The following is a 27,756-nucleotide window of genomic DNA, read 5'->3' as shown; positions in this document are numbered from 1 at the left end:
CTTTAGGCTTATCTTAAACTGAATGTCACTGGTAGTTAAGCTTTTTATTGCTGCTGGCAAGTTATTGAAAATGTGTGTTCCTGAATAATGCATATTTTTTGTACAAGAGTAAGTGACTTTAAATACTTGGGAAGATTATTTCTAGTATTGATTCCATGAACTGAGCTGTTGGTTTGAAAAAGTGATATATTGTTAATGACAAATTTCACTAAGGAATAATTATACTGGGAAGCAATAGTTACTATCCCCAGCTCCCTAAACATGCCTTTGCAGGATGTTCTTGAGTGCACACCAAACATAACTCTCATTGCACATTTTTGTGACCAGAAAACTTTAGGTTGGCTTGATGAACTACCCCAAAAAATAATCCCATATGACATTATGGAGTGAAAGTAAGCATAGTACACCAACTTTTCATTTTTATATCCCCTACGTATGACAGAATTCACATCGCAAATAGAGATTTGTTTAGACACTTCAGCAGTTCTGTGGTGTGCTCCTCCTAGTTGAATTTATTATCAAGCTCTAATCCCCAGAATTTAACACTATCCACTACTTCTTTCTGCTTGTCATTGTATGTTAGGCATATACTCGTGGGAACCCCCTTACAAGTTCTGAACTGCATGTAGTGTGTTTTTTCCAAGTTTAGTGACAAAGAATTGGCTAGGAACCAGTGCTCAATGTCCAAAAATATTTTATTATTTTCCTATACAACAAACATTCCTGTAGCCACCTGGAGATAGCCTGTTCTTTGTTGACTTCAGAAGTGGTATTGGAATTGCCTCCCACAATGGATCTGGATATTTTGTTGAAGAGGCACAAGAGAACTTTTTTGTCTCCATGTTTAGAAGTCTTCGCATGCCATGTTGAATCTTCTCGGGTCCTGGAGCAGTGTCGCAAGCTGCTGTTAGTGAAGACTGTAGTTTCGAAATGAGGAAAGGGTAGTTATATGGTTCCGAATTGCCAGTCGAAAACACTGGACTGTGTTTCTCCATGTGTTCCCATTGTTGGCAAAATCGATGATTCATGTAATAGGCAGAGGTCAAATGACAAAAGTATCTTGCCATTGTCTATGCTATTTCCATAGGTGCTGCTTGAAGGACACAATTTTTTTTAAAAAAAATATGGCAGCTACTGGGCCTGGACTTTTATTCCCTGTGTTGACTCCCATACCTTTGCAGCAAGTGCAGAATGGTCAAGGGCACTTAAGAATTCTCTCCATGCACTCCTTGATGATTCATTTAACTTTGGCCATTACCTGCCGAAAGGCAGGTTGTCTCCACTAAGCTCATTCCTTCCCTTCCTAAAACTACGTAACATAGCTCAACTGTCTCTATCTGCTAACTGACATTCCATCAAGGGACAGATTTTCTTCTAGGCTGGTTTGAAGACAAAGGAACAGATGAACCAGCAGCAATAGTGCATTACAGTCATCAGCACTTTCTGACTGAAGATGGAATTCCAGAGTAATTTCCTGATTAAGAAGATAGTGATAATGGCTCAGAATTTTGGGGAATTAAAGCAAAAAATGTTTCAAACTAAGTATGTTGTATCCTTAGTCAAATTTCCAGTTGGAAAGACTAACTATGTGATTTCAAAGTGGTTTTATTTTAAAATACAACATCAGAAGAGAAAGGCACACACAAATTCACTTCAGGGGGAAGGAGTGATATTAGTCTCCTAAATATCGCACTTATACAGAGGGGAAGACTTTGGTTGAGAGAAAACTATGAACTGGACGACGACTGATCATATGCCAAATATGGCTGTATTTTCCAGCAATTTGACCATTGCAAGAGAATAATGTGTTCTCAGGGAAGCAAGAAGCTGACTGGAAAAGGGTGATTTAAAGATGCATACTATCAGTGTAGTGAGTACAAATTCACACAATGTACATTAAAGTGCTTCAAAATTTATTGTACAACACAGAAAAACATTTCACAGAAGGCCCTCAAAAATCATACAATTTAGATATTACATTTATCTAACAAACTTTTGATGTTAAAGAATTGCATTATTTTTTGAAAAATTCTGTACATGTACACTTATTCAATTTTTCCTCATTTTAAGGACGATGATATAGAAAATACATTACGGAAGTACATATAAATTCAACAGCAAGGTGTTACACACCACTTTTAATTAGAGAAAATATATGTTTTTCATTAATAAAAATACTGCCACCAGGGAATGAACTTCCTAATAAAAGTTACTAGAGTTGAAAAAATCGTAAAAACTGAGATTTTTAGCATAGGTTTCCACTTTACAGCTCAAAATGCAAATTATTAAATTGTTAAATTATTACTACTACAAAGTTATTTCTTTAAGTTATGGATAAAATTGAAGGCTTCTTGGACTTAATCTAATCCAAAACAGCCAGGGGTAAACTATTAAGTAGGTAGTGTATCTGCTCCAGCCTTGTGTTAAAAAATAGTTAGTTATGAAAACATTTAAAATATTCAGTTCACCAAACCATTTGTGAATCCATTAGGGATAGTTTTCCTGGAGTCGTAGGGCCATTTTACTCTAAAAATATATCCAGAAGGCTTACAATTTGTTTATCTGTCTCCAAAGCAAACTAAGTTCATAATCCAAAACTGAGAAATATAAATGTGATTCTCTCTCATATCTGGTGTTCTCTCTCACATTTGACCTGCTTTACTACTACACGGACTGTACTCCAGTGATCACCTCATTACAAAATGTGCTCCATCAGTTATTTATAAATATACTCTCGTGAGCACAGAAACCTACCTGTGTGATTTTCAGGAAAAAGTAATCTGGATTCTGAATAGCTTGCCTCTCTTTTCTAACATCCCCTTAAGGAGGGGTCTCATCCTCACAATATTTGAGTTGCTTTCGCCCTCACATTTCAAATCTTCCCAATCTGTCTAGCTTTCCTCCCCAGGTAAGGAACTAATGATTTTAAAAGTTAGGATACTCTTCTCTACATTGAATTGTCTATTGACAGTGCTTGAAATGTAGCTGCAAGAAGGTAAAATAATGGGCAGTCATTCTGTCCTTCAATTTTATAGTTTTTTTTTTATTTTGGTACAAACTCTTTAAGGAGCATGTCAAAGTTTCTTTAAAGTTCTCATAAATTAAAGAGCTTACGGTGTTATCCTGCTGCAAAAAGCCACTCCCTTTACAATTCTGGCAGACAGAAATAGTAGTATCCCATTATTAGTATATTTTTTAGTTCCTCGTTTACTGGCAAATTTCTGTGGGTTTTTTCATAAGTGTGTGCTTTGATCTTAGGTGCATCATGTGTCATTATGCTGAATAAAAATTTCATAATGGTGAAAAATTAGCAGTTAATTGCTCAAGTAATTATCATTAATAATGACACTGATATCACATAAGCCAGAAACTGCAGATGATTTTCTCATTAGAATCTGTTTCCTTATCAAACTCCCAATCATCAATCACCTCCACATTTTTTGGCTTTGTAATGCTGCTTGGCTTTCTGTTTTCCCTGTCTTCCTGCAACTTTTAATCACATTTCCTTAGCCCCATGCAAAATAGTGAACAAAAGGAAAGTAAGAAATAATAATTACTGCTTTTCCAAATGTGCATTTCTCTGTCTTACAGCAACTTTTAATCACATTTCCTTAACCCCATGGAAAATAGTGAACAAAAAGAAAGAAAGAAATAATAATTACTCCTTTTACAGGTGTGCATTTCTCTGTTCAAAGGAAAGAGAAAGAAAAGTAAAGAGATTGAAAATGTCTTAAAAAGCAATATAAGGTGATTGATATTAACAGTTTGTAGCTCATGTCAAAATTCTCTAATGTAGCTGTCACCTAGACAGCTAAAAAATCTCTCCCAGTGAGTAGTATCAAATGAAAAACAGAGAACAACAACAAATGTTTTAAAGGTAAACGTGGAATATTCTGCAGTTTATTACAAACAAAATTCTCCCATGACCCTGCATAGTAAACTAATATAAAACAATTTAGTAAAGAGACTGTATTAAAGAGTTCTTTGGTATGCGTTACAGGCCATACCCAATTCTTCAGTCTAAAATGATTGTACAAGAAACAGTCACAAATTAAGTATTCATTTACATTAAAATTATGATGAACAGCCAGCTGTCATTAGTGTGCATTATGAAAAGAAGTGACAAAGAACAAAACTAATGAGGTGTCAAAGTATGCAGAATTGGCAATTCTGGAAGTAAAACATATATAGTTCATGTAAATATATAACTAGCAACAGATGATTACAGGTTCCAATGCAAAAAGGAATAATGGTGAAAAATCTGAAATATAAAATTTAATAGCAAATAGAACATTCCCAACTTATTTCACCTGTATGCGAAATAGCTAATTCATGCAAATAAAATGCTGAATAATAACTGCAACTATGGAAAGCATAATTATGGAAATTGAAAAGCTCAATGATGCAAAAGTCACATGATGACTAATGTAAGACAGTAAAAGGAGATGCTACCAGCTGAAAATTGCTACTGGAAATACACAGCACTTAAATCCATGAATATAAAAATCAACTGCATGGCAAAGAACTACAAAATGTCATATGGTGTACAATGGGCTTAAAAAAGATATCTTTTCTCATAAAACATACACATCTACACTCATCACATGATGCTAGCTGTCAAATAAAAATGAACTATGTCAAAAAGTTCCAAAATGGTATCCGCACGCAGGTCAGTCTTTTTGTAATGTGCTCACATTTATAGTGATACAGATGCACGATTGTTGAAACAATTGCTTGTTTAAGTAAGTAACATAAAGACTGGGTATTAATAGCTAGCATAGTGCATGTTCTCATTTGAAATATTCGCACAAGATTTGTTTTATGAAATGCAAACATGTATTTGCTCAGAATGCAGTTGTCATTAGTGTCGAGAATCCACTGGAGAACACAGCGTAAAGACAATTACAACAACACCAAAATGGCTGTTACAACAATACTGTTTCATTAAGTACAAATCTAATGACTAATAATGCACATGTTTTTGTGAGAGACAAATTTAATTCTTAAATGTTTTTCATTATTTCTGAATGTCTTGCACAATATTGGATTTTTAGACTGGCAATGCAGAAACAGTTGGCAGGTTTGATTAAATTAAATGAGATAGTTATCTAAAATTTCTAGCACTCTGATGTTCCATCTAATTTTCTTCTTACAATTAAGAAACTGTGTACCACACCATCAAACAAATAAGTAACTGGTGGAAAGTGTTATGTAACTAGTCAGTTCCTCACACAACTTAAAGGGAAGGAAAAACCGTGCAAGAAGCCTAACTGTGAATATGACAGTGACAGCACTGTGTTAGAATATTTTTCACTCATGAGTTAGCAGTATGAGACTTTCCACATAAAAGGTGGTGTTGCATGAAGCACACAAAATCCTAGTCAGAAGCAGTGGCTTTAGCATCTCAACAGAAATGGTACACAGTCACAACACTCACAAAACACTATGAGAAACCCAATGCATAATTGATTACTGACGTAATTTGAGGAACGCACCAAAATTATTTCACTCACAAATTGGTGGAGAGTAAAAATGATACAAATTCATACAAAATGCAAACACAAAAATAAAAACAACAACAAAGAAATGCAAGCTGATATAATGAAGAAGAAAAAGTAGCTAACAGACTTGAAGGAAGAGCCACAACTACTCTCTACAAGGGGTCATCTCGCTATCTGTCCAGCATGCCAGTCAAGAGGTAGAGGGTATGGCGAGACTCTGACATGAGCTGCCAGCTGGCAGTGAGCGTACCAGGGGCACTTAGGAAGGTGAGGTAACTGTCCTGGAACTTGCTCCAACCTGCCTCCGGTTGTGAAGGCACTGGCACTGGAACCTGCCCAGCTGGGCCAGGGCCCTGCTGTGGTTGCAGAGCCAACGGCTGCAGTTGCTGAGCCTGTGGCGTCTGTCTGGCGAAGGGCTCACCAGCGGGTGTGGGAGCAGCAGACGTGTGGGCAGGCCCGGGTGAGCCCACAACTGGGCTTTGGCCCCCTCCCTGAAGAGGCACCTGTGCCTGCGTCGAAGGGGCATCTCCGCTCTCCTCATCCTTGTGAGAGTGAGTGTAGTGGTACGTGAGCCCAGGTCGGGTCTTGTACCGCGCTCCACACACTGAAACAAACTTAACCTGCACTTCAGACTGCCTAAATGGATATGAGCTGATGTCTCTTCGACCTATAAGTTTTTGTTTGTTTTAAAATTGAAGAATAATAGTTAAAAATGCTGTACTCAAAAGGTAATAAGAGGCTTTGGTTGCAGCTGACAGATACACACTTGGATGTAAACACCGATTTGGACTTTCAGACCACATGGAGCTTAATAGTTGGAAATAATAAAGAATATAACGTTTCAGACAGTAAGTGTTAGGGTGAAAATAAATACAGAGATGGCTAGCACAACAGAAATGTAGCACGAGTCAACGCTCATTCAATGATCCGAAATCCTTACAACTGTATCCTATATTGCAAAATATGATTCCTGTTGCCAACTCCTAGAATGTTTCTTACGGCTGTTTTCGAATTCACTATCAATGTTCAGGTGTGCAAGTCATCACACGGTACACGTAATTGGGTACCGTGCACTAACATTATTTGCTCTTGTTTCCAATCGCATTTCATTCATGGACAGCTTTCATGAAGAAAAACTGTCTTAATACTTCTTCAAATGCCCAAACTCCACTTTTAAAAATAAGGGGTTTGGGGATAGTGGGAAGGTGGTCCTACGATCACTCTTCTCACTGGTTTGATGTGGACCACTATGAATTCCTCTTCTGTGCCAACCTCTTCATCTTAGAATAGCATGTCTAACACTATTATAACCTTCTTAAAAGAAAGGAAAGTTTCTTGTGACTTTAGAGAAGCCCTCCACCTGATGAGTGAGAGCTTTCTTACAGGGTAGTGCCACTGAAATTTCATACACATCCTTGTAGTGCATACCAATTAACTAAATTGTCACAAAATTGTGCACATCTTCTACGAACTTATTTTCTTCAGTAATACGACTTAATATGGATCCCAAAAAGATGAACAGTACTCAAGAATTGGTTCTTAAGCGTTAAGTGTAAGCAGTTTCTTATCAGGAAGTTACACCTTCCCAAAACACTCAACAACCATAGTTTGATGTCTGACTAACCCACTATAAGGAATAGGAAACATTTCTTTTCATTCTTTTCACTGCTTCATCTTCCCCAACATTTTATTTCGTCAGTGCACATTTAGCTTTCACTAGTGATGGTTCTGCCACCACCACCACCACCACCAATATGAATCATCATCGCCACCATTACTCAACCCAACTATCAGCTTAAAACACTGTGTAGAACATAGTTCTTTAGCTTCCACAAATATTTCCCAAGCAAATACTACAGCTAGAGGTCTGTATGGTTGTGGACATCCAGAGTAATAGTGAAACTGCGGATAAAACCTTGCAAGTACATGAATATCTGCAGGTATTTTTGTGGACATCTACATAAATATGTAAATAATTACTTAGTATTGAAATGTTAAAGGTAGGTATCAATATTATCATACAATTTTCATCAAATTGTTATCTTTGCTGTTGATGAATGTGGTTTCATGAGACAGTATGGAATGTCTCTTATAATGTTAGCTGAAAACTAGCAATCAGCAGGCATTCTTGGAATGCTTGCAAGACCCAGGTTTAGCAGAAGTCTGTTTCCATCCTTACTTTCTAGCTGTGACTGTTCTGACTGCAACTATTGACTGTGTTGCCACAACCTTGTCTTTTTTGCAATCTGTCAAAGATGTTTTGTATGACATACATGGCTGCTGGATATCTGTGAGGTGTGAATTCTTAACTTCCTGTTACTGACAACTAATCCTTTTTAATGCTTGGATGAGCACCTAAAGAGTGCATTGGAGTAAACATTACTGAGAGTGCATTAATAAAATTAACACTATGAATATAATCTCATGTATGGTGGAAAAAGCTGACAATATATTAACGCAGGAAACAAAACTGAAATTGTTAATTTGGCAGAAATTTGCTTCCTCTCTTTGGCAAGAAGAAAATCAAAGATATAGTATTTTTTTCTTGTACAATAGTGTATGCTCACACTGCTCAAAAAACTTTAATATCCATGGGCTTGTTGATGAGGATCAAGGGATGGCAGAAGCGGATCAAGGGACTTCCAGATGTGGTGCAGACAGCATCTCTTAACAATGTAGATTTCTAACTGCAGCCTAGCTCAAAGTTTATATATGCCAGTGCCCCTCTCCCATTCATTCAAACTCCATAGATGCTATGCTGCAGACTATTAAACTAATGCCCTGCATGAAAGACAAGACTGGGAGCACAATGCACCAGTTGAGTCCAGTCCTAATCTTTCCTTCTGCAGCAGAGCTTGTCTTGGAACAATCCTCCTTTATTGCTATTATCTCTTAAATTTCATTCATGTATGTTGCACTTGACCACTGCAGTTTCCCACCAAGTGCCTTTCTGTAATTGTTCTTCACTTTACCAAAGCATCCACATTTATCCGTAAAACTCTATAAAAGACATTTACATTTCCTTTGTCTCTCTCATCTAAAGAATCTCTCTGATCTAAAGAACTGTCTGCCTGTCACTGCTCTTTGCTTTATCATTTCCCCATAGCTCTGCACTTATTTTAACTGTACAGCTCAAAAAACAAGCAAATGTGATCTGAAAATTTAGGGCTTATTGTTTACATCCAAATGTGTTTGGCACATGTGCGACAGCCTCCACTTTCACTAATGAGTATAGCTTTCTACTGTTATTCACATTTAATATCTCAATAATTTTATCTGAGAGCTAGTAAAGGATGTTCCACATCCCAGGTCTGTCAATTCATGGAGTGTTTGACTGTGTCTTTTGAAGGGCTTCGCATAAATGAAGAACTCTTCAAAAAATAAAAAATAATAAAGCCTCTTATTAGAGTGACAACTTTCTCTACCAATCAACTGTCTTTTACAGTTAAAATAGTAGTTGGCACTCATTTTTATTAGTCACAACATTGGTGACATCCCCTTTCACACCTATTTTCTGAATGTAGTGAAACAAGAGTATACTAGAGCAGAAATGAACTTTCATAAAACATCCTCTCCACCTGTATTTTCCTGTTGTATTATTAAACGCCAAAGCTTTATGTGGCAGAAATACTGATCAAAAAATTGGACTTCATGGCAATTACCTTGCAATAGTGAGATTAGAATTTTAGGACAGTAAGCCACCTGTGACAAACTGTACCTATAATTGAAACATAAAAGTAAGTAAAAATTCTGTTATGGAACGCGGTAGATGAAAACATTTGATGTAAAAATTTTCTAGTTTGCATCACCACACCACTTAACTACAAATAAGTTACATACTGTTAAATGAAATGAATAAGTTTTAATAGAACAGAGCTTCCTAACGAGAGTGTAATTTACAAGACACCTCTCCAGTGGCAAATAGATGCTTTAGACATACTGGGGGGAAAAAAATTGTTCCATCAGCAAGAAATTTCACTACGATCATTGTCAGCATTTTGGCCGAGGACTGCAATAATTCGTCTAATGCACACCTTTTATATTAGCATGTGCATGTGCAGAGTAGTTTGGTTGTGCAAGATCAGATGCTGACTGCTTAATGCAGTGGGTTTCTTGGCTGCTAGTCTGTGCAATTTAAGCCCAATGTTTGCATAAAATTTTCACGGATTTTGTTTCTTAAGACCTCAAAAAAATAATTATATGAGATGTGTGAGGTCTATTGATTATAAGCAGTCAGGTACTGTCATATGAATTGTTGATGAATGTGTTGTATATTCATTTAAAGAAAATAAATATGTTTTTTTATCAAATGAAGTTTAACAAGTTCAGTTAGATAAGTGCCCTTAGAGTTTCAGAAAAGGATGTTTCTTTGGCAGCACTAAACCTACAATTAGGAAGAAGTGGCAGACCAGAAGATGGTTACCAAGCTTGTGGTGAATACCAAGTAGTGACACAAGCAAAGTAATTTATTATGCCAGCTGAAGAAGAAATTCATGTTAAACACAAGAAATTCTTTATAGACATTACAATCCAGAGGACATATGTGGTATAGGTTACTAGAGTAATAGTCATAAAGAGCACCATTAAACAGCAGGACAAGTAAAGTGTTTTCTCATTTCAACAGTCAGTGCAAAAGAAGCTCTTGTGAATAGGAAATTGGGTGATTTAATAACATTTATAAAAGACAGTCAATACGGAACTGAGACATATGTACATTGAACTGCAAGCAGTTACATCACAAGCTGGTTCTCATACAGTATAATGATCATTATTGATATCTATTTGTCAGCCTTGAAATTTGTTTATGTAAAACAGTAGACAGTAACACAAAAAAACTGCCTTATAAAGGCAGTCAAAATTTACCCATAGGTTATCTTCCCTTCCCTGAGCAATAAACTTATATAAAAGATGAACCATCAAGTTAAATAGATTTTTGTTGAGTTTAACATACAAGAATCTATTCTTTCACTCTCTTCAAAATTTGGTATTTGCAGGTTTAATTAGAACAAAAATTTGGAAACTGATATGAGGTAAAGACCAATGTTCTGTAATTTTCAATGCAAAACAAACTTTAACTGGTATGCAACATTTTTGCCCCCAAATAAGTTATGTTTGGAAGAGAATAGAATGACATACTAACAACAAAAGGCATGAAGATATAAACTGATGGCATAGACAGAACAAAAATGCAGGGATTAAACAGGTAAGATGACAGCATGATGTGGAAAAGAATGGACAACCCAAGAGTGAAGGAGATATTAGTAAATTAAGGCCAGAAGAATCATGATACCAAGGAAAAAAAGATTGGTCTTTATAGTTTTGTGCATGACAAGGTAATTAAAAATGGAGCACAAGCTGAGGTAAGAAAAGCTTTTCCTGTAAGCAGTTTAGAGAAAATACGGAAAAATCTAAATCCTGATAATAAGATAGAGATTTGACACTAATGTCTACTAAATGGAGGTCCAATGTCTTAACTGTTGTCCTCCTCTCTCAGCAAAGCTGCTAATTATTTATAAGTTGCAATATTGGAGATTCAGTGCCCACCTCCACTTTGGAAGTAAGAGTGTTGAAGGTGGGGGATACAAATGCCCAGATTGATATCTTTGTATCACTGCTGTTAATACCACAGAACTGTCAATAATAGGCCATTTGGTGATGTTAATCTGGACAGTTTGCCTAAGACCAACTGACATACTTTACAGTAATACACTTATTTTTGTGTACAACTGGAACACTTAACACTGATAAGTGTTTCAAAATAAGATACTCAACATGTGTGACTCATCCAAATTTATCTTCTGCCTGTCACATCTTCCTTGTTACTAACTATATAATGTAAGACAAAAGTGTTTTCTTTCATTAAGAATAATGGTTGCATAACAGGTTAATAGAAGTGACACACACACACACACACACACACACACACACACACACACACACACACACACACACACACAAGAGGGGGGGAGAGGGGGATAAAAGTGACCTGGAATATATTTACAATGAAACTGGTGCAGAACTGGCTTTTGTTAACGAATATCACAGAAGGCACTGGAAATGGCTATGCTTAATGAGTGAAACTGTGAAGACACTCTGCCTGATGGATAGCAGCAACAGCGTTTTCAATGTTCTGCTGTAGCTATCCAGTGTGTGAGCATCATTTGAGTACAGCTGATACTTCAATTTGCACAGCAGGTAACAATCGCTGTTAGAGAGATTAAGTGACCAAGAGACAATACAGCATCTGCTCACTGAACACATCAAACCTTGCTGAAAATTTTCATACAGCCATTCAAACACCACTCTTGAGAATATGCAGTAGCTCTTTAAAATACTGATAGGGATTTTCTCATGCACAATGGGACATGTTCTGTGAATTCACATACCCTGACAGGCTGAACAAGGCCTCATATGGAGAAATGAAAAACTGAAGATCCAGAAGCCCTGATTCCGCCACCAGCAGAATTCAACATACAAAATTCATCTGGTCACTTTAATTCATGCACAACAGTAAATCTGTAAGGATGCAAGTGAAAAGCCTTTTTAATAATGTTTCACAAGGTGATCTATTAATTAGTGCTTGAGATTTTGTAGTTGTGTGTTACAAGCTTTCCTGTAACTGAGCAAGATTTGTCTGTGTTAACTCTTTTCTGATAGTTACAGTCCCCACTCCACCCCACCCCCCTTTGGCTATAGGGTACATTTCATACAAGTTTGTCACTAACAGGAGACCACATGACAGTTGGATTTTTATATCTTTTTATATTTACAATGCGTGAAGTTCAGAGCTCAAATTTCCACCTCCCATAACATTTCAACGTAACATTCAATAACTTTAGAGAAAACTGTCTTTGAAGTTTTCTGAGCATCTTTAGTACCCTAAAGTAAGATCGGTTCTTCGACAGGCAGTGTTTCTATGTGGTAGAATGCTGACATGACGCGGGGGAGGGGAGAGTGGCAAGTTGATTCCGGGCTGTGGTAAGTTTTTAAACAAAGGTTCATGTTCTTTGCACATTCCTGTGAAGTATAAAATATATAAAAATAGAAGAAATTTAATGTGTAATTTTTTTTAGCTTCAACAATCTTTATTACAAATCTTTGACGGAGGATCAGTAATTAAGAATTTATATTTGTAACAAAAACTAGAGTTTTGTGTGCAATATGTAGTTACAAATAAGGAGATGTGCATTTTCGATAAAAATAAGTTAGTTGTGAATCAATTTGCATTTATTCGATGAATTTTATATTTAAATGACATAGGAATTCGAACTGAATGGAAAAAAGAGATCAAAATGAGATTCAAACCAGCAATTTCATGATTATCAGTCTTGAGCGCTACTCACTTTTTTCCATACTTATGTATTTTACCCCCCTCCAAGAACCATGGACCTTGGTATTCGTGGGAAGACTTTCATGCCTCAGTGATACAGATAGCCGTACCATAGGTGCAACCACAATGGAGGGGTATCTGTTGAGAGGCCAGACAAACTTGTGGTTCCTGAAGAGGGGCAGCAGCCTTTTCAGTAGTTGAAGGGGCAACAGTCTGGATGATTGACTGGCCTGGCCTTCTAACATTAACAAAATGGCCCTGCTGTGCTGGAACTGCAACTGGCTGAAAGCAAGGGGAAACTACAGCCATAATTTTTCCTGAGGGCATGTAGCTTTACTGTATGGTTGATACAGTAGCATGAAGAGCGGCGTCAAACCAGTCTCTGGACTGAAGACCACAACAACATGTATTTTACACTTCACAAAAATGCTTGACGAATATGAACCTTTATTCAAAAATTTGCATCAGACAAGAAGTGAACCCAGGCTCCACATGTGGCAGGAATGTATTCTATCACAGAGGTACACTGCCTCTCAAAAAAACTAATCTGACTTTTAGGTATTCAAGCCGCTTGGAAAATTTCAAATTTATTTTCTTGAGAATTATTGAGAGTTGCATCAAACTATTTTAGGCAAATGATAATTGGGTTTTGAACTTCAAGTACTATGAATATAAAAAATTACAAAAATTTGTTTGCCTTTCCCTCAACATTTCCAATCTTAAACTCCTGCACAAACAATTCTGCACACATTATAAATGAATTGTGCTTGCCTAACACTCTACAATAAACACATGGCACCATTTTGTGTTGCATCCAACTGGTCACCACACACATCTGCTCCTCTCACTCACTCAATGTTATGACACAGCATGTTACGACAGAGCATGCTAGAGATAAACAAGTGCAGACTTATGACCACAACTGATTGGTGCACTGAACTCATGGTTTCTAGCATTTTCTATGATGGGCAATTCTTCTGTTAATTAACAAGGGTCATGCCCATGTCAATCTCATAAATATATTCCTGGCCAGTTTTATTTTAGCACTCTGTATATACATAATTTATGATGAAGTCGTGAAGGAGTTTCCAAACTGATAAGGCCCTCAAACATTCTTACCTCAGAAACCTTAAATCAGCCACTGAGTCTTATCACAGAGCAATTGTCAATGGAAACAAAATCAGCTTGATACAACTTTGTTGCTTGTTTTGCTGTCCAATCTAGTATTCTCATGTAGTTTCTCCTCTTTTTTTTCTTTCTTTTTGGAACTGGATGATGTAGTACATTACATAAAAAATTTAGATAAGTCTACAGCATTCTGGCGTACAAAGTTTTATTGAAACAAAAAATTATGCTAATTTGAATAATTTCATGAATTTCAAAGACAGCTAACTTTTTGAATCAAATTTTAATTCAGAAACAGAAAAACTTCTTGGCTTCTGTCAAGAAATAGGAAATCAAACTAATATGTATGTAGGAAGATTCACCTAATTCATCTAGATGTGATAAGGGACACATTTAGGAGCAAGTAAATAAGGGACACATTTAGGAACAAGTAATGAAATAATTACTTGCCTGATGATATTACACACTGAACTGCGAACTTTGGAAACAATCAAGACTCATCCAACACAGGATCCTAATTTCCAAGATACTTCACATAAAGTCATTTTCTAATTACTTTTCATAAAAATAGAAAAGAAAGTGTCATTCTGCAATAATAATCTCTGCTTTTGCAAATGTATACAGTTTTACAATCCCACTCTGCTAGGTTTGTCAAACTGCTCATAGTACGATAAAACACATCCAGCATATGATCAAATTCATGAAAACTTAATAAATCTCCCAAATCATAAAGACACATTTTATGTACAACAAACTTTGCAGATGTCTTAGTTTGCAGCTTGATTATTTATCTAACTTTTGCTTACAATGTTCCTCCTTGCCAATCATGTTGTCCTTCAATCCCAGTTAATTTCTTGAAACTTAAGTACACCACTTCAAAATCATCATGCTGGTCATAACTTTCCAGATACTCACAGGTGAGCATGACATGTACACAGACCAAGAAAGTTCTTTGCTAGATTCCAATAGATAAGGAAACAGAGAGGAGCCAACCTAATAGAAGCTCGATAATGACTTGAGACACCATTACAGAGTAGCTTCAGAAGAAAATGACGATTAGGGTTGAATGTCTCATCAATGATGGGGTCCTTAGAGACAGAGCACAAGCTCAGACTGTGGAAGGAAATTAGCTGTGCCCTATCACAGGAACCAGCCCAGCATTCATCTTAAGTGCTTTAGGAAATCACAGAAAACCAAAATCTGGATGGGTGGCTGGAGATTTGAACTGACACTCTCCTAACTGCAGTGTCCTATCACACATGGCTTGGTGCTTAAGAACATAATGGATGGTGAAGTTGGAGAAGGCCTTCACCCAGAAATAAATATCAACTGGATGCTGCTGATGAGGGTGATTATGTTTAATTTATTATTTTTTACTTCTTTTTGTGATTTCAATTAACCACAGACACAGCAAACATGGTAATTAAGGCATACTTTTTTGCATGTAACTAGTCTTTTTTTTCACTTCTGTTCACTCTCTCATTTATGGTTTCTGCAAATGTTTACATGAAACAGAGTTTAATTTTCATCTATTTTCATTTTCACTACATTTAATAACATTCACATAAATTTTCCCTCAGTGACCTTGAGAGAAATTATTAAACTGTAGCAATAGGCCCTAGTGCTTGCGTGCAGAAATTTCACAACTGATCTGATAATGATTATTAACATCCCCAATCGAAGACCAAATTGCTCCTGATAACTCTGCTCCAAGTAGTGTCTTTTGCATTAATTGCCTTTCTTACCATTTTCTACTTTGTTTACACATAGAAAGGCGAATGATGCTACCCCACATCTACCATACTTTTAGTGTCGTTCTCTTTTCCCATTTAATTTCTTCAAATTTCTCAGATTTATTCCATATTTCTACACGCACTTGTTTTGTTATGAAATTTTCTGTCCTTCACATTTGTTTCTTGTTTCCATAATAATGAGGTTAATTTTTACTTCACCTTGGTTTTAACACTGACACAGTGTTAATATCAAAACTATCATTATTAAGGGTAAAGCAGGAGAAAGTAAGGTTACAGTTTAACAAACCACTGAAGTAGATGTCATCTGTAGTTTGAAAAAACATTATTCAGGCACTAGGCAAATACTTATTTTAAGAAAAATCCAAACTTTATTCTAATGTAGGATAATTGCAAAAAAAGTTAAACAAGGATGGGTAGTTCAGTGGAACACATCAACCTATCATTCACAAGATACTGGAAACACATTGTTTGCATGTCAGTTTACTGTTTTCATCATTTAGACTATAACACGACAAAAATTCAGCATTGAATGAAGGAAAACATTTTCAAATATGTAAAAAATCTGAGATAAGACAACCAGATCACAAAATATAAAAACACTTATCACTGACTAAATGATGGAAAGCTATCCCCAATCCAAAGGTTTGTTAGAACACAGCAGGATGAATCACTGGGTGACGTTTCCCTAAAAGAGATGCTAGTCGTTGCCTTATCTTTCAAGTGGCTTACTCAGAAAGTTACTGGGGGACCTACAGTTAGGCCAACTCCAAACCACAATGCAACTTAGCATTTTTCACATTAGCAAATTATAGTTACTGGTGAAAGAGAAAAATAAGTGGCAGATTCAATCCTAGGACTGATCAAACCATGGACCTTTGGACTTTTAGTCTGAACTTGCCCACAATCTATGAAGTTACACCTCTGACTATAAGGTCTATTGAATAAACTGATGTAACATTGTTGAGTTCATCATACAATACTATTTTGTAAATATAATTCTGTAGAGAAGTTCTGGTAAAATATAAATCCTCAGGAAGCACTGAATCCTCAACAGACACACACAAGAAAGAAAGAGAACTTGCTAGATTTCATAGGAATCCTTTTCAAGCTTTTGTGTGTGTGTGTGTGTGTGTGTGTGTGTGTGTGTGTGTGTGTGTGTGTGTGTACTCTAGCTCAAAAGAGTATTACTTGAAAAGCTATCATGTTTTCTTTCTTTTTTGTATGTACCTGTCGACAACTCAATGCTTCTGTTTTTCGGTGAGTGGTCTACTTTATTTTGAAAATATGCCATTATCATTTAAATTTAGGTCTCTGAAATGAATCAGACCTGTAGTAGAGTTAGTTTATAACAAAGTGATTGGGATTATAACCTATACCTTAAGTCAGTAATTTTTGCTGTGGTACCTGCAAACCTAAAAAAGACAAAACAGGAAATGCAACTTATTTACCTCAGTAGAAGATGGGTATTGTGTCAGAAATGCATGTCAGTTATAGTCACCAGCAAAACACCAGCCAGGAGATGAAAATCATGGTGAGGAATCACTTTCCAGTAATGTTATAATTTGGACACATTTACTGCACATTTAGCTGTCAGCAGCCCACAACAATAATTGGGAAGAAAGAAACAAGTTTTTAAATACACAAAAATGAAGTACAAACTCTAAATATTTTATTTTATTACAACTTAAGACATTTGTATATTAAAAACATAAAAGACAAAAACATTTAAAGAATGCTCATAAAATATTTTTCTTTTTTACACTCCCAATATCTTGATACAAAAATTGACAAACTGGAGAATTTCGCAGCTGGTTTTCACAAGTTTCTGTTGTTTATCAATTCATGTCTTCTGGAACCATGGGTAACTGGTTACAAATCACACTTAGAAACTTATGAAATAAGTTTCAGTACCTTGAGATAATCTCAAGGCACAAATCATTTACACAATGTGCATCATTCCTAGCAATTAGGGAGGATCCGTATCTGACTGCACATGGACAGTGTGCACTCCTCTGATTGATAATGTAAGTGGAAAGTGGTACTCGCCCAAAGAGAGAGAAGCATTTATGAATGCCCTAACAAGCAGATATTAATGTCTAAGTTTCTTGTCATCTTGTATCACCCTTTCACATTAAGTAATTAGTGTTTAGCATGCCTCAAACAGGAATAGAAAGTCAAACTGTTTACTTTCCGAAAACTTTTCCACTATTTGTTAAATGTGGGTGTTTTTTTTTTTTCTTTTTGATAAAGAGATTTCTTTGCATTCATAAAGAGATTTCTTTGCATTCATAAAGAATTTCTCTTTTTTTAAGTACATCAATGTCATCAAAGAGAACTGCACAGTTAAACATGCCCATGCCATTCAGTGGCTTTTTGGAGTAATGCATAACACTTCACTTCGTTACCTTGCACTGCCCTAACACTACACAAAAGTGTTAAATGTTGGGGGCTCATTTTTGCATCTCATAGCATTTTGTACTCTAGTATACTATTTTCAGTGACATTACTGATACTATGCCAACAATTATTTGTTGGTCAGTCTTTGCACCTGGTAGTTGTTACTACACATTCTGAACCCAAATTGGCATCAATAGAGATTGGACATAAAATGCTTCATTTTCAGTACACGAAATCATTTTTCTCTTTCCTGAAAACTAAGAAATTTTTGTCCTGTGCTTCAAAAACACAGGAACTATGGAAGGGAGAACACTTTCACAGGTATCATGACAAACACAAAGCTTAATACACATTTGTCAAGCCTTTTTTTCTTCTTATAGGAGGATTTGTCATTTTTCAAAAATGAATTTGTGTAATCTTTAGCCATAACATTCAAATTAATAGAAATCAACACAATGAAATATGTAAACAACTGCTGTATCAAAATTATTTTAAAAGTGCTGTTAAGGCCCTAATATACTTCAACATTTGAACTCAAAAGGGCAGTACTACTATCTACATTCACTTTAGGCACCAAGGGGTATCTGTAATAGTTACTGAAGTTATTAGTGTGGTGTAAACCACAATTGCAGTAACACTGCTACTGACTCTTTAATTTTAAAACTGACGTATTTGTGCTTTGATTAAAAATGTATTATAAATTATTTAGATTTCTGAGACTAAAAAGCACATATTACTAAGTGGAGGAAAAAATTTAAAACAAGAGTACTTTATGCAGAATGCTAACTCAAGAATCAGGTAGCCAAATGGCTACTCGAAAACACACAGCTCAATACAATATGCAAATGAGTAAATTTGAATATTGAGATTATTTTGGTGGTGAGAGGTACAAGCAATCATTAACACACAAAGTACCTGTGTTAAAATACCTTAAAAGCCTCTATAACAAACAGTAAAATGACACAGCTACCTAAGAAAGACAAAGTGTGTACCCAGAATTTGAGGTGGAGGAAATTTAATTTTGTTCTGAGTGATGAAATAGTTTGAAGATTCTGCAATAATAACCTTGGGTAAAATTGTTAAAAGTTAATGTCACTTACGTGTCCGGCTTTCTTCTATTTGATACTGAACTAGTTAAGTCTTGTCTGTCTGATGGGACAGGATACGAGTTTGGTTTGTGACAATTCTTTTTATAGAGGGATGGGTACATGCTTAGGAAACAATGAGGCAACAACTTATGGCATTTGTATGCAATCATCATTAGAGTGACATTTACTTTTTGTAAATCAATAGTTAATCAATGAAGTGGATTTAGAATGTAGAGTTAACACTCAATAAAAAGTTATTATTCATCCCATCTTCTCTATTTTTCTGATTCATGAACTAATTGATGAGTTCTTCCTAATACAACTAGTTACATTTTGCCCCGTACATGTATTATTAACATTCGTAATATGTTTAGATTTATTCATATTAACAAACTTGGTTTCATTAAATAGTTACATTGTACTTGCCCAAACTAGCCATTATTATGCATACAATGGCCACATTCTTAGTTTGAGTCTTCTGTAATTGTGTGTAAGCAAACTGATAATCACATGTGTCACGTGTCTTAGTACGAAGAATTCTTAAGTTGTATTTATCAACCATTCTAATAATTAGAATTCCAACAAACGTATTGAAAATATTCTTGTATAACACTAAATGTCTTGAGATGACGAAAAGTGTTGATACAAAACCACTTCAACAAGCAAGGCAGGAGGCATTTTGCTAATGTGGCACATTCTGGTAAACAGTCATCAGTGCCTGTGATATTAATACCAAAGTAAAATAAAATTTCAATTAAGTGGGACATGGTGTGTCATAATAAAGGAAGGAATATATTTTTATGTTTCAGTTTCAATGGTCTACTCAAAGGCCTTTACCTGGACGTGAAAGAAAACATACTGAAATGGTAAAGCATATACATACAGGTAACACTACACCTATATGTTCATGAACTGTCCTGACATTAAGCACACACAGCAAATAGGGTGAAAGGGCCAGGGTACGTCAACTGTTCTGACACAGGGCAGAAAAACTACTCAGTACTGTGCTAATTGAAGAAAAGTATGGGGTAGAGGAAAATCTAGTGTAAAATGAGAACAATAGGAGGATCATTCTATAACATGAAAGATCATTTTAATACAGTATCATCAGAAATTACTAACACCAAACAACAAAACTGATGCATGGATGGTAACCAACCTCACTTCTGTAAAAAACAGTACGCAGTTTGTTCATGTCGTTTTCCAGGCTTTTGAGAATAAATTTCTCTATACTAGATACAGAACTTCCAGTACTGGGATTATCTGCTCTAAAAACCTTTATCATATATGGAAACAGTTCGTTCACTTATTAAGTTCCATTGAATAAGAACCCCAAGTTTCCCCACCACCAGCAGAAGTGAGCTATGAAGCAAGAAGACTATCTTGTAGCAAGCAGCATTCCACTGATTTCACAACAGCTTGCAAGCATAACAGATCAGAGCAAATAAGTGGTTTACAAACACCAAGCAAGTAGAGAATGAGTAGGTTTTGACAACTGTGAAACATATTTACAGCTCAAGTCAACGTAATAAACACTAAAAGATTGCACTACATTAATAGTGTATCAAAATAACTTTCTGAGGCCCAAAATTATGCGCAACATGAAACAGTACAGGTATGAATTGTCAGAATCCCAAATTAAAATGTGTCTGTAGATTAAAAATCATTAAATTAGAGTTTTCAAATACACATTTCACAGAAACCAGCAAATAAGCCTCAACTGTAGTCTCCAAATGCTTATTTTCTGGTTCATTGTCCATATCATGAATTTGATAAATTGTGTCAACTTACGTTCACAGGCAAATGGTTTTTCAGCATCAGAGACAGCATCATAATTCGTTTTCTTGCGACCTCTTCCCTGACCCTAATGCAAACACACAAAGAAAAACATAATTTGAATGTTTTGGGCAAAATAAAACATGGAAATAATGTACATGGAAATAATGTACATATAAATAGAAATAACATGACATTCATACTCAGTAGTTATGGCGTAACTGCCACGAAAAGACCTCGCTAAGTAGTTAATAGAAAGCAAAAATTGCATTAAAAAACATAGTATTTTCCAGAATGTTTCTTTTTTGCCAGTTCTCTCATTTATATCTTCTTTCAAGGAATAATGTTAAGATATGTCACTAGGACAAGATGTCAGTCTTGATTTACATACACATTACAAAATAAATCAAACCTTTGGTTTCTTCACAGCCGGTGAGTCACCTGTCCTTGGCGTTTTCTTTGATTTCTTTTTCCTCTTTGTATATGATTCTTCATAATCATAATCAGAGTCAGGATCCGGATCATCAAATGCTTCCATTTCTTGCATATCCAATTCATCATAATACCAAGCATCCTGTAACAGAAAAATTATTTTCATTTTTGTAATGCTAAAGCCTGAGTTACTGGTATATATGGGATATTAAGATAAATGAATGTTTAGCAGATTAAAAAATACACTGTTTCACATACATAACATAAAAATATTGCACAAAACACAAATACTTTTATAGATTGTGTTAGAAATGATAAGTTTGGTAATTCTAATTTGAAACTGACCAGATCTTTCAAAAGGGCAAGATACAGCAGAACAGGTTTGGTGCAGTGCTGGAATGTAATTGTTAAGGTGTCCATTTACAAAAAGGATAGATTGCAACTCACTGTAAAAATGAAACACTGAAATGCAAACAGGCACAATGAGAAGTTTGTTACACACTAAGCTTGAGGCAAAAACCTTCTTCAGAAAAGAAAGGGCAACAAACACAGCTGTGGTCAGGAGTGGGGCAGGGAAGGAAGATGGATAGCAGACTACAGGTAGGTGGACAGAAGAGCACTGTCTGGTGGAGAGCACAGTGCTCCATGTAGAAGATGGCAGGACAAGCATTGGGAGGCTGTGGGGGAGGGCAGAAGAACAGGGAGCAGAAAAGGAGAAAAAACAGAAAAGGGAAATTACTGCTGGGTGCCCTGGCAGAGACTGAGCACAATGAGGGTGAGGGAATTGGGTGGAAGTTATAGGAAAGAGGGGGGCAGAAACTGTTGGGCGGAGGGTGTGGTGCCAGTAGATTACCGGAACATGAAGCCGGGATACTTTTGGGAGTGGAGAATGTGTTGTAAGGATAACTCCATTCTGCATAGTTCAGAAAAGTTTATGGTGGCGGGGAGGATTCAGATGGCCATTAAAATCAAGCATGTTATGTTCAGCTGCATGTTGCGCCACAGGGTAGTCTACTTTGCTCTTTGCCACAGTTTGGCAGTGGCCTCTCAGTCCAGTAGACAGCTGGTTGGTAGTCATATCAATACAAAAAGCTGTGCAATTATTGCAGTAGAGCTGGTTTGAGATATGGCTGCTTTCGCAGGTGGCCCGGCCTCTGACAGGGTAGGAGAAACCTGAGACAGTACTGGGATAGGAAGTGCTGGATGGGTGGTTTGGGCAGGTCTAGCATCTGGGTCTTCATAGGGGTATGATCCCTGTGGCAAGGGGTTGAGATTGAGAATGGCATAGGTATGGTGTAGGTTGTTGTGGAGTTTGGTGGGCAACAGAAAACTGCCTTTAGGAGGGGTGGGAGGGATCTTGGCTTAGATGGCTTTCATTTCAGGGCATGATGATCAAAGCCACAACAAAGAATGAGATTAAGTTGTTCCAGTCCGGGATGGCAGTGGGTGACGAAGTGGGAAGTGGGCATTCCTTTGTAGCTGGTTCTTGGGGGTGTTGGCAAGATTGGGGTTGTGTCAGGATTGGGGTTGTGTCTTGATATGGCATGGGAAATCTGTTGGTGGAGTAGATCTGGGGGATTGTGCCTGTTTGTGATGGCCTTTGTGACACCATCATACTGGGCAAGGGCGATTTTGTCACTGCAGATAAGACATCTCCACGTGGCCAGGCTGTATGGGAGCAATTTTTTGGTGTGGAAGGGATTGCAGCTGCCAAAATGCTGGTGATGATGGTGACTGGTGAGTTTAATGTGAACAGAGGAATTGATGGAGTCTTTGTGGAGGAGGTGACGGACGACTAGGAAGATGGCACAATGGGTTGAGGAGGACCTGCAGAAAAGCGTATGGGAGAGAAGGCTTTGAGGTTGTGAAGGAATGAGGAAAGGGTGCCTTCACCCTGAATCCAGATCATGAAGATATCATCAATGAACCTAAATCAGACCAGTGGTTTGGGGTTTTGGAAAGCTAGAGCCTCACAAAGGTCTTTGCAGACAAGCACTATCCCACACACCTAGCCCACAAGCAGATTTCCCATGCCATATGCCCACATACACCCCAATCCTCCCACCATCACCAAGAACCAGCAAAGGAGCAGAACCTTCATTACCCAATACTCCGCTGGACTGGAACAACTGAACAAAATCCTTCATCAGGGCTCCAATTGTCTATCATCAAGCCCTGAAATGCGCCACTAGCAACCTGCTGTCTACCAGGATTAATGACCATTGTCAAACTATGGCCAAGAGCAAATTAGACCACTTTGTCGCACAACATGCAGCTAAACATACCATGCTTCCAGAATGAGATTTTCACACTGTAGTCAAGTGTGCACTGATATGAGATTTCCTGGCAGATTAAAACAGTTTGCCAGCCCAAGACTCGAACACGGGACCTTCACCTGCTGTGGGCAAGTTGTCTACCACTGGGCTACCCAAGCATGTCTCGACCCATCCTCAGAGCATTACTTCCACCAGTACCTCATCTCCTACCTTCACAGAAGTCTGCCTGCAAAACTCCTGCAGTCTCAGTCTGGCACACAGTTTTAATCTGGCAGGAAGTTTCATAAATTGCTTGATTTTAATGGCTGCTTCACAACTCAGATAGTTTGAATCCTCACCTTCATCACCAACTTTTCTGAACTATGCAGATGGGAGTTATCCTAACAATCCATTCTCCACTCCCAAACTCATCCCGGCCTGAACCTACGATAATCTACTGTCTACACACCCACCATCCACCAGTTTCTGGCCCCCCTCTGTCTTATAATCTCTTCCCATTCACTTCCCCTCAAACTCATTGTGCTCACTCTCTGCCAAGGCATCCACCCGTCTTCTCCCCTCTCTGCTTCTCTCTTTTTCCATTCCCTGCTCATCCCCATCCCCCTCCACACAGCCTTTTGATGCTGCCAAACTTTGTCCTCCCCCTTCTACAGTAGTCCCTACACACACAGCCAGCCATCACTCTTCTCTTCCACCGCCCATGCTCTGTTATCCCTCCCCCTTTCCTGCTCCACTCCTGATCGCTGTTTTCATTAAATTCAACAGTTGCAGTCCAGCTAGAATGGCTGGGGATGGCAGTCTTGTGCATGAGGGGTGCCCCCTTGTGTGAATGCGTGGTTTCCTTTCTTTTCTGAAGGGTCTGGTCAAAAGCTTAGTGTGTAACAAACTTTTCATTCTGTCTGCATTGCAATGTGTCGTCCTTATTGAAAGTAGCAATCAATATTTTAAGTGCTAATGTTCCAAATTGGGCTTTCCATTGTAAGGTGTCCACTTCATTCATGAACTGAATTTTCAATAAGTGAGTGATTTTTAATGCTAAAGTAATCCTGTATATCTTCCAAGCATCAAAAAGACTAATGCTTTAGGGCATGCACAAGGTAATGACTCAATTTTTTCCATAATTTGGAGTTTGCGTACGATAATTTTTAGTTTCATAAACAAAACCATTGATTAAACTTCCTGGCATATTAAAACTGTGTGACAAACATACTCAAATTCAGGACCTTTGCCTTACCCGGGCGAGTGCTCTACTGACTGAGCTACCCAAGCATGACTCACGACCTGTCCTCACAACTTTAATCCTTCCAGTACCTAGTCTCCTACCTTCCCAATTTCACTGAACCTCGCATGCCAACCTTGCAGAGCTGGCACTTCTGGAAGAAAGGATACTGCAGGGATGTGGCTCAGCTACAACCTGGGAGGAAGTTTCCAGAATTAAATTTTCACTCTGCAGCAGAGTGTGCACTAATATGAAACTTCGTGACATATTAAAACTGTGTGCCACATCGAGACTCTACCTTGGGATTGCCTTTTGTGAGCAAGTGCTCTACAGTCTGAGCTACCCAAGCATGACTCACAACTGATTCTCACAACTTTAATTCTGCAAGTACCTCGTCTCCTACCTTCCAAACTTTGCAGAAGCTCTCCTAGGAACCTTGCGGAACTACCGTTCCAGGAAGAAAGGACATTGCAGAGACATGGATTAGCCACAGCCTCGGGGGTGTTCCCAAAATAAAATTTTCCACTCAGTGCTGATAGGAAACTTACTGGCATATTATTTTAAGATCAGCACACTCTCCGCTGCAGAGTCAATATTTCATTCTGAGAACATCCCCCAGGATGTGGCTAAGACATTTCTCTACAATATCCTTTCTTCCAGGGGGGCTAGTTCTGCACGTTTCACAGGAGACTTCTGTGAAGCCTGGAAGGTAGGAGATGCAGTACAGACAGATTAAAGCTATGCGGATGAATTGTGAGTCATGTTGGGTTGCTCATTCGGTAGAGCACTTGCTCACAAATGGAAAAGGTTCAGAGTTCGAGTCTCAGTCCAGAGTTAAGATTTCATTCTGAAAACTGTTGATAACTATGATAAACTGCTATGTTCACTGTCAAACTTTCACCAACATCAACAATTACAGTACCAAACATATGTTTACATACAATTAATCAAATACTGTGTGAAGTTTGATGATCAATATAAAATCTTGAGGGATATGATTCAGCATTTACAATTAGATATATGTAGCAGTTTCGTGTTTGTGATTCATTCATTCACACATTCATCTGTAAACCATATCAGGAAAAAGAATCTTCAGGAATGAGAAATGAGTCAAATTACACATTAAAAGGAAGAAGCAGCCAATGCAGGGCATATCTGTAATGGCCACTAATATACAATTCTCACAACTGGTAATCTATTCACACTAACACAAGCATAAAAGCAGCGGTTTTGTAAAAAAAACATATTCTTCCATTTTTATCATTATCTCTCATTACTTGTAAAGCAGTGGATAATGGGGACACAGTGTTTATATGTCTTTCTTCTGGGAGACGTCTGTGTGTGTGTGTGTGTGTGTGTGTGTGTGTGTGTGTGTGTGTGTGTGTGTGTGTATGTGATGAGAGTCTTTTTCTTTGGATCATGTCTGCTCTTTACTCTCTTGTAACAATACTTACAAGCATAGATAACTGTTAGTTATTTGCAAGTTATGCAGACAATAATAGTGATCACTGAGTATGACGCAGAATGAGTCAGTCAGCTTACAATTGTGATACACCCTCTCAGTTTTAGTCTGCCAGGAAGTTTCTGATGACAGTTTACATGATTGTCTTTTACACGCACGCACACACACGCACGCACGCACGCACGCACACACACCATTATTACTCATTCAGATATTTTCCTATGCAGCTGGGGATCTCACGTTGGTATAATTTCAATTTATATCTGTAGCTAATTTTATTATGTAAGACATTCTCAACATGACTGGGGAAAGCAGTCAATGATCTTTATGGCTGAATAGATCACTATATTGTGTGCCACACTAAGGTTGAGTGAAGGATAGTATAAGTCATTTCTCCGTTTAGCATTTTATTTATGAATGTTACTGTTGTTTTTAAACTGTGATTGGTTGTTGACAACGAACTTCATGCAGTAACAAATGTACTGTCAGACCACTGTAAGCTTATATGTTTACATTAAAAAGCAGACACCACATTTTAGCCTTGCTACTTATGTGCAGTAAACACTTTCTTCTTTAACGAAACATTGGGCCACAATATGATGTTCTAACATATTGTTGAATGAAAATAGAAGAAAGGAAACTAATCATTGGCATTTTCATCCCAAAAGATTGTTTCTATCCACAAAACAAAAATTGAAGAGCTTAGACTTTGAAGTAGGTCTTTAGCAAGTGACTTTCTGCACAGATTCATGTGAATAAAAACTTCTCAAAATTTAGAATATTCTGTTTTGTTTGTTGTTGTTGTTGTGGTCTTCAGTCCTGTGACTGGTTTGATGCAGCTCTCCATGCTACTCTATCTTGTGCAAGCTTCTTCATCTCCCAGTACCTACTGCAACCTACATCCTTCTGAATCTGCTTAGTGTAGTCATCTCTTGGTCTCCCTCTACGATTTTTACCCTCCATGCTGCCCTCCAATACTAAATTGGTGATCCCTTGATGCCTCAGAACATGTCCTACCAACCGATCCCTTCTTCTGGTCAAGTTGTGCCACAAACTTCTCTTCTCCCCAATCCTGTTCAATACTTCCTCATTAGTTATGTGATCTACCCATTTAATCTTCAGCATTCTTCTGTAGCACCACATTTCGAAAGCTTCTATTCTCTTCTTGTCCAAAATATTTATCGTCCATGTTTCACTTCCATACATGGCTACACTCCATACAAATACTTTCAGAAATGACTTCCTGACACTTAAATTAATACTCGATATTAACAAATTTCTCTTCTTCAGAAACGCTTTCCTTGCCATTGCCAGTCTACATTTTATATCCTCTGTACTTCGACATCATCAGTTATTTTGCTCCCCAAATAGCAAAACTCCTTTACTACTTTAAGTG

The 27,756-nt window shown here is 37.3% G+C and overlaps 1 protein-coding gene across 4 annotated transcripts in view; it reads right to left on the bottom strand.

Annotated features, from left to right (window-relative positions):
* Positions 1-27,756, bottom strand: part of LOC126334690 (zinc finger protein ubi-d4) — a 229,701-nt gene that overhangs the window by 93,066 nt on the left and 108,879 nt on the right. For 2 of the 4 annotated variants that reach the window (XM_049997177.1, XM_049997178.1), the window contains 3 exons: positions 21,384-21,545; positions 20,987-21,059; positions 5,752-6,105 (listed from right to left, as the gene is read on the bottom strand). In XM_049997177.1, the coding sequence (XP_049853134.1) occupies positions 5,752-6,105; positions 20,987-21,059; positions 21,384-21,545 (589 nt within the window). The remainder of the gene's footprint in view (positions 1-5,751; positions 6,106-20,986; positions 21,060-21,383; positions 21,546-27,756) is intronic. The other 2 variants (XM_049997179.1, XM_049997180.1) reach the window with 1 other exon arrangement.

The sequence above is a fragment of the Schistocerca gregaria genome, chromosome 2 (assembly GCF_023897955.1).
Source record: "Schistocerca gregaria isolate iqSchGreg1 chromosome 2, iqSchGreg1.2, whole genome shotgun sequence".
NCBI lineage: Eukaryota > Metazoa > Arthropoda > Insecta > Orthoptera > Acrididae > Schistocerca > Schistocerca gregaria.
This window is presented reverse-complemented; position numbering and strand designations above follow the sequence as displayed.